The following is an 8,679-nucleotide window of genomic DNA, read 5'->3' as shown; positions in this document are numbered from 1 at the left end:
TCTTATTCAAAACATATTCATGGCTTTCTTCCTCCTCAACTTCTGCAGGATCCATCATCTCCCACAGATCTGGGATGAATTTCATAATGAAAGCCCTTTCAAAATTCTTCCACGAGACATCCTATTTACCTTTCTTCCAAGAGAGCCACCAAGTAAAAGCATCCCCACTCAACCCAAATGCAGTCACCCATCCCACTTTTTTTCCTTCACAAAGCCAAGTGTTAGCCTCAAAATATCGATCCAATTGGATCAGCCACCAATATCCATCTTCTGTTCCGTCGAATCTAGGAACCACCTTCGTAGATATCACTAGCTCTCCGTCGGATCCGGTAGGTCAGACTATTGTTGCGAACCCGAAAATCCGCAACTTAGAGAATATAGAAGAAATGGATTAAAATGCACAAATATAAAAAATAGTGTATTATTTCTGAAACTGAAAGGTAAATGCAAGAGGATGAATATCCTAATGCCCACAGAGCAAAGCTCCTACAGAGGCATGAAGCCAACTGTTCATAACAAACTATATTCTTCCATGATAATCCCCACACTCCCTCACCTCACTCTATATACTACTAAGAGGCATAACAAACTTGCCAACTAAGCAGCCTACCCCACTCATTATTTACCATATAACCTCACCACACTCTTTATTACAATAATAGCTCTTTTTCCCATATAACTCATACTCGGGTCTCTATCAATGTGCGTCATAGAGTGTCGGGGGGAGGGGGAGAATCAATATCTAATTTGTTTTTTGAGTGCTTTGTTTTTGCAGGGTTATGGTGTTCCATTTTTAGGTGGCTAGGAGTTAAGGCAGCATTGCAGTCCGACGGGTAGCAGCATTTGGTTCAATTCGAAGGTTGCTTTGCCGAGATAGAGCAACATCGTTGAAGTTGGCAATTATCTGGTTTTCATGCATATGGACCATTTGAAAGGGTAGAAAGGAAAATATATTCCAAAATAAGGAAATAAACTTAGGATAAATGGTGGAGGATGCGAAGATTGTATCTTTGAAATGGTTACATATTAAGTCTGGATCGATAACAAATAATATTGCGCAATGGTTCTCACATCCTAGGGCATGTTTGGGTTACACTGAGGATTAATATTAAGTTTTTGTTGAAGGGAGGCGTCTCCGTTTTTTTCCAAAGCAGAAGCGGTGCGATCGTAATTTCAGTTGTCTGGTGTAGCTGGGAGCTTTCAGTCTGGTTTCAGTAGGGTGTTTTTCTGGTGCAACAGTGTGATTGTAGTTCGGGCAGTAGAGTGTTTTCTTGTTTCAGTACAGAACCATGTAGCGCTTCCATTGGGGCATTGAGTTTTAGCGCTGGAGCTTATTTGCGTGGCGGCTCTTCAGGCTAGCTTTGGTTCAGGTGTGTAGCTTTTTGGTTTTGGTCGGGCGGGATCCGCAGTTTCATGATGTTTTAGTTCTTTTTTATTTTTTTATTTTTTGAAGAAAGAGATATATTATTCAACAAAAACAATAATACAGTGGTGATTTATAGATCCACACACAAGGAAAAGGCCTATAACAACAATTGACCTATGTAATTCCTAAGCTTTATGTAATTCCAACACCTATACAATATACAATCTATGATATCCTGTACACAATCAGTATAACTAGTATGTTTGAAAACTTTGTCATTTCTTCTTTTCCAAATTCCATATACAGCTTCAGTGAAGGCCATTTTCAACAACTTAGCTTTAGTCCCTTTCTTTGATGAAGCATTGAGAACCCACTTCAATTCCTCCTGCCATTTCAGTGGTTGATGATTATAATTCATCCAGTTCAAAACCTTCTGCCAGATTTCAGCATTAGATTCACATTCAAAGAAACAATGCTCTCTACTTTCATATGCTTTTCTGCAGGTGCTGCAAACACTATCATCAATCATTTTGAATCTCACTAGCCTATCTTTTGTAGCTTGTTTCCCGTGGCATACAAGCCAAGTCACAAATTGAGCCCTTGGTCTTGCTATATTCTGGTTAAACAAGAATCTCCACTCAACAGCTTCTCCACCTTCACACATAGCCATGTAAACTCTACTCATCTGAAATTTACTTTGAGTTTTCATGCTATTCCAAGTGGTGAGATGTTGCTGAGCTATTTCTCTCATGTCTAGAATTCTGCTCAATATCCAGGTTCTTTTCTATTTTTATTGTGCAATAGTTGTTTGTTTATTTTGTATGTTTTTTTTTTTTGGAATGTTATTATGACACTATTTTCTTTACGCATTATATGATACTAGTTTAATACTACAAAGCAAATATGGTTTGACACAAAATTCCAAAATAATAAACTACTTAAAAAAACAAAAAATGTACATGAAAATGTAGAAAATATGGTGCATGTGTCAAAAGTGGGTGTCAACTTAGCTTTTCTCTATTCTTTAGTGATGTATCAAATGATCGATTACACCATATCTAATAACAAATTAAATTTTAAGAAAATAATAAGCACCATAGCCTCGGCTAAGCCGTGTCTACCTCATCAAATAAAAATAATTTAACCTCGATTAAATAAAATCTAATAAAACAAATAAATTAATATAAGAAACACAAAACAGTTGACGTCTGCTCATCCATGATTAACTCATTAAATATCGATATTTAACAACTTAATAGCAACCAAAAGACTTATTCATATATTTACGGTGTAGAAATACGGTGTAAAAAATTAAGTGTCAACATAGCACTCCTCCTCACACGTGAAAGATATAGCTACAAACAAGTGGTAGATTTTTTAAATTTTTTATCAATCGTTATATATAATATTGTAAAACTACTGTGGCAAATAAAGAAAAATAGATTATGGGGGAGGTTCTGCAGAATTTTTAAGTGCTCAATATTACTTAAATGGCCAAATACACTCTATCAACAAGTACTTCTCATTTCAATACCATGTTGACACATTAAACATGCAGAATTATGAATGCTTTGCTTTCCAATCATGTTGAAACACATAGCCAACCAAACAAGGAATTTCCAATGCATTTCACCATGTTTCATCTATTTGGCTGTAATAACCTATAAATATATGTTGATATAAATTAATCATAATGGAAACAAGAGGGACTGGATCATGGTTTCAGCACACACTACTGTTGGCATGGTTTGTATAACATATCTGTACCAAAATATTATCAAACCTTACTAAAGTGTTAGATAATGCCTACTAAACAGCAAGACAAACCTCAAAGTCTTAGTTGAGAAAAAATTAAAATAAAACTAAACAATCTTAGCTATAGTGTCTTCCATGGTAATCTTAAGTCCCTTTAGATGGTTCTCCAGAACATCTATTTCCACCTTTTGCTTATTCTCATCAATCAAATTTGTAGTTGCTGAAATTGAATATTGGATAAACTCAATTTCATCCGAGGAGAGCATTGTATCAATATCCTTTTTCATTAAAGCATTTCTCATTTTGTAAATATAGTCATCCAATGCATTCACCGCATTGGCCCTCCGAAGGAATTTCTTGTCTTCAATAAGGTAATTCTCAGCTTCCTTAATCGATTTATTAATTTCTTCAGCTGACATCCTATCTTTGTAATTGGTTATTGTAATTTCATTCGTTTTGCCGGTGGAACTTTCTGTAGCAGACACCGTCAAAATACCATTTTCATCTACAGAAAAACAAACATCGTAAGGGTGACCACGAGGAGCTGGGGTGTGAACGGAAAGAGTAAAAGAACCGAGCAAGTTGTTGTCAACGTCTCTTATTCTCTCACCCTCATAAACCTCGATCAAGAAACTGGACACGTTATCTTTAACGGTAACATATTTTCGTGTATTTTTGACAGGAATGCAAGTGTTCCTAGGAATCACCACACTCATGATATCTCCTATTTCTGATGTGCCAAGAGACAAAGGTGTAACGTCCTGCAGCACCAATTTTGGAACATTCTTAACGTCTCCGCTCAACAATGCAGCCTGAACAGCTGCCCCATAAGCCACAGCCTCATCAGGATTAATGCTTTTGCACAACTCCTTCCCATTGAAAAACTCCTGTAATAGCTGCTGTACTTTGGGAATCCTAGAAGACCCGCCAACAAGAACAACATCATCTATCCTGCTCTTGTCCATCTTAGCATCCGTTAGACAACTTTCAACAATCTTCATACACTCATTAAAAAGGTCCATATTCATTTCATCAAATTTGGCTCTATTGATTGATGAAGAAAAGTCAATGCCTTGAAATAAAGAATCTACTTCAATAGTAGCGGTAACAAGGAAAGAAAGTGACCTTTTTGCCCTCTCACAAGCCGTTCTCAACCTCCTCAAAGCTTTTGAGTACTTCCCACTACTCTCGCCTTTATTCTTTCTCAACATCGTCAAAGCTCTTGAATTCCCGCTAATATCAATTTTGTTCTTTCTTTTGAACTCTTGTACAAAGTAGTTCACCATTCTGTTGTCAAAGTCCTCTCCTCCGAGGTGAGTGTTTCCGGCGGTGGCCTTAACTTGGAAGACGCCGTCCTTAATAGTTAGTATAGACACATCAAAAGTGCCACCACCAAGATCAAACACTAAAATATTCCGTTCTCCAACAAAACCAGTTCTGTTGTCAAGGCCATATGCAACCGCTGCAGCAGTGGGTTCATTCATTACTCTCATAACATTTAGGCCAGCAATAATACCGGCATCTACAGTGGCTTTTCTTTGTGAATCATTAAAATAAGCTGGCACAGTAACAACTGCATTCTTAACGTTTGATTCTAAATATGATTCAGCAATCTCTCGCATTTTAGTGAGTACCATAGATGATACTTCTTCGGCATATAGTTGCTTTTCTTGATCCTTGTACTTAACCATAATCATGGGTCTGTCATTGTCACCAGCAATGACCTTGAATGGCCATAAAAGAATATCTTCTTGAACAATAGGATCACTAAACTTCCTACCAATTAACCTCTTAGCATCTGAAAAAATAAAGAGTTAAATAAGGTTCCTTAAACAAACTGAAAATTCAAAATAGATGCATGAACTTGTTATAAATAGTTTGTAATTAAATTTTGGAAAAATATTAGAATAGAAGTTACCAAAGACGGTGTTTTGAGGGTTGGAAGCAGCCTGATTCTTAGCAGATTCACCGATCAATCTCTGATTTTCGGTGAAAGCAACAAAAGAAGGAGTAGTTCTATTGCCTTGATCGTTGTGAATGATATCAACTCGACAGTGTTGTTCTTTCCATACTGCAACACATGAATACGTTGTGCCAAGGTCTATCCCCACAGCACAATTTCCTTCCTGTTTTCTCTTCATATTAACAATTGATAAAATAGCAGGGATTCTTGCGTCAAGAAAAAAAGTTATAAGGTTTCTTGAGTCAAGAAATTTTTTAAGTATACTTTAAAAGGAAAATACTTGTTGGTATTAAAGCACAATAAGAAGGTGCACCCCAATACAAAGGGAACCAAACAATAAGAAACAACCACCAAGGAAAGCAAAAACTCAAAACAAATTCTACTACCTAAGGTACAAAGAAGGATTGGAAAACCATAACTCCCTAACAAAGGTACAAAGAAGGAATGGAAAACCATAACTCCCTAACAAAATACTGGTTGTTAAAATGGAGATCCAATCCCAACCAAGAGTTTTTAGAAACTAAATTATTGTTAAAAACTAAATTATTCCTATACTAACTCAAATACTCCAACAAATCAATAACCATAAGAAAACAAAAGAAGAGGAATCAATAAATCCAATCAACTTTTCCAAAAAAAAAATTTTAACAACTCTTAACAGAAAAACGATCCACATCCCTCCGTCGAGCGCTCTTTGAAAGTATTAATTTTTTTATTTTTAAATATTTGATTTATTTTTTAAATATATATCAGTTTCGTTTATTCATATATATTTTTTCTTTTGGTAAAATTTGATTTATTACTTACTGGAAACTTTTTTTTGGTCGAAAAGACAAAACTTACCATTAATAATAGTAATTATTATTATTATTATTATTATTATTATTATTATTATTATTATTAATTATTTTAATAATACAATTTACAAAAAAAATATAATATACTCATCAGAGTTTTTTTTGATAGAAAACAATCTCAAACAATCAAAGTTGAGTGGGTGAAAATTAAGAAAACATAATAAAATTTGGTTGATGCAAAATGAAAATGTATTTGATATGTCAAATTTGCATATAAAATAATTATGATTGGTAATAATATTTTTTCGATATTGTATCTCAACAAATATTATTAAAATTATTTGAAATCGACTCAAATCAAATATGTTTGCATGATATAGTCTACAATTCTTTTGCCCAGGGAGAAAGAATGTCAGAAGAGAAAAATATTATTAAAATTATTTGAAATCGACTCAAATCAAATATGTTTGCATGATATAGTCAACAATTCTTTTGCCCAGGGAGAAAGAATGTCGGAAGAGAAAATCGTTAGAAAAATTCTCAAATCCCTGCCTCAGAAGTTTGACTTGAAGGTCACAACCATTGAAGAAGCTCAAGACTTAAGCTTGAAGGTTGATGAACTTTTTTGCTCTCTTCAAACCTTTGAAGTTACCTTAAACAGCGGATTAGAATAGAAGAACAAAAGTGTAGTTTTTGTATCAAACACTGAAAAGGATGAAGATCAAAGAGAGAAGGGTATTGAAGAAAACTTTTCAAATGTTATAGCTCTTGTTGGCAAAATGTTCAACAAATTTTGAAGAAGCTAGATAAAAAAATGGAGGACAAATGTGTAAGACATCAGGTCCGACATTGGTCTCCAAAGTAAGATCAAAGAAGAAGAAAAAGGAAAGAAAGTGAGATACTTTGAATGTGAAGGTTTTGGACATATCAAAGTTGAGTGTCCTACTCTTCTCAAGAAGCAGAAAACGTGAATGATTGCTATGTGGTGTAATTCTGATGATAATGAAGAAGAAACAACAAAATTTGTGACGATTTTCACTAGGAAATGTGTATCGAAAGATGAAGACATGTCTATAGTAGAATCTATTGTAAAATATGGAATTTTACATACAAATTGGGAGGAATCTTGTTTGACTGTGGAGAATCAAAAGAGAACCATATGCGTGTTTCAGAAGGAAAAGGAGATGCTTATCTCACCATCACAAGTGTGGAAGAAGAAGTTTCATTACTGAATTTCAAATTGGATAACATGATAAAATCTAAAAGTACTTTGATCAATGGTTCAAATACATTGATGAAATATTGGAGGTTGGGAAGATGTCCAGAAATACGAAGGGAAAGGTTTTTGAGTCTAGCATGAACAAGAAAAATGATAAGATTCCCCATAGAAGTTTGTTCTTCTTGAAAAGAAGAATAAGTTTTTGATGGTGGACCATATGTCACAACATTGTGTACAACATGTGTTCTCTCACCCAGCAGTCCTAAGAACCTAGCTTTGAGATGTCACCATTGTGGTAGATATGAGCATATAAGGCCTAATTGTTGCAGATTACATGAATATCCTTAACATTATTGTCAATTAAAGATGAAGGATATAGGAGGCAAGCAAGTTCACACTAAGAAGGAGTAAAAATCCAAGGCTACTGTTGAATGCAGTATAGGGCAAGCAACAAAAAAGATTTGAAAATATTGATCCGGGAATTATCGTCCTCAGAGATGGAGAGATGCCATTCAACAGTTTCTACGGTTTCGAGCTTGGGTTTGAAAGAGCAAAAAGTAAACAAAGATATAGACAGGAAAAGAATAAACACATTCTTAGAAGAGAAATAACTTATCAGGAATGTAAATATATTCACTCTTCACAAACATACACTTACCAACCCATTATACTCAACCTACGATACTCATCTATGTTATCACGTATCTCTCACATAAGCGTCCATCTCTGGAGCACAAATGAGATCATCTCACAACTAAGGTTATCTCTAACGCAAAGTCGCGAGTACATCCGTATTCTCGCGTCGGCGAATTCTCGCGCGCCGCTCAAACACGAAAGCATTAAGTACAGATACCCACAGTGAATGCTAGCTCTAAATCTATCTCTAGAGTTCAGAACCAACAGATAATCATCCTAGATAAGGATTCAAGAAGTTTATCTCTAAAGCACCCCAAATCCCCAGCATAGAGCAAAAATCCAGGATAATATCAACACAGATTTGTAAAGCAAGTTAAATATAACATTATAACCGGTAAATATACATAAGATTCAAGTAAATATACAAACAAAACACAACCAAAGAGAAATACACAAAGAAGATGAGAAATGAACCGAAAATCTCCCGGTTTGTCAGCTCCGTTCGCTCTCAATCCACCCCTGATCATCCTTATGCAACCTCCGAAGTTGTTTTCTAAGCTAATCTACCCTAAGAATGAAGTTGATGGTGTTGGGACTCAAAAATACCCAACCCATAACCTAAAAATGTGATTTTTGCCCCTTTTAACGAGTTGCTGTCTTAGCAGGTCCGCTTAGCGGACCCCCTCCGCTCAGCGGACTCAAAATTGCATCCAGACTCTGATTTGCTCCGCTGGAGCTCCGCTCAGCGGACCCCCTCCGCTCAGCGGACTGACAGCAAAAGTGAAATCTTGTTTTCGCCATAAGTTGAGAACCGTAACTCCGAATTGCGCCCGGTTCGAAGCGTTGGAAAGCTTATTCAATGCTCTATCCAAAAATGAATGAATGAAAACCAAAATGATGATTTTTATCATCCTTATCTTGAGCCTTATTCTTTGATGAATTG

General features: G+C 35.5%; 2 protein-coding genes across 2 annotated transcripts; both read right to left on the bottom strand.

The window, feature by feature from the left end:
- Positions 1-1,523: 1,523 nt before the first annotated feature.
- Positions 1,524-2,117, bottom strand: LOC131597970 (uncharacterized). The gene has a single exon (XM_058870627.1). The coding sequence runs from the start codon at positions 2,115-2,117 to the stop codon at positions 1,524-1,526; it is 594 nt and encodes a 197-aa protein (XP_058726610.1).
- Positions 2,118-3,228: 1,111 nt separating this feature from the next.
- Positions 3,229-5,262, bottom strand: LOC131599789 (heat shock cognate 70 kDa protein-like). Its single transcript, XM_058872044.1, has 4 exons — positions 5,040-5,262; positions 4,331-4,919; positions 3,591-4,276; positions 3,229-3,545 (listed from the first exon to the last, which is right to left on the bottom strand). Exons 1-4 carry the CDS (start codon positions 5,260-5,262, stop codon positions 3,229-3,231), a joined length of 1,815 nt encoding a protein of 604 aa, XP_058728027.1.
- Positions 5,263-8,679: the final 3,417 nt, after the last annotated feature.

This window comes from Vicia villosa, linkage group LG4 (genome assembly GCF_029867415.1).
Source record: "Vicia villosa cultivar HV-30 ecotype Madison, WI linkage group LG4, Vvil1.0, whole genome shotgun sequence".
Taxonomy (NCBI): domain Eukaryota; kingdom Viridiplantae; phylum Streptophyta; class Magnoliopsida; order Fabales; family Fabaceae; genus Vicia; species Vicia villosa.
The sequence above is the reverse complement of the archived record's forward strand: the minus strand, read 5'-3'. Positions and strand labels throughout refer to the sequence as shown.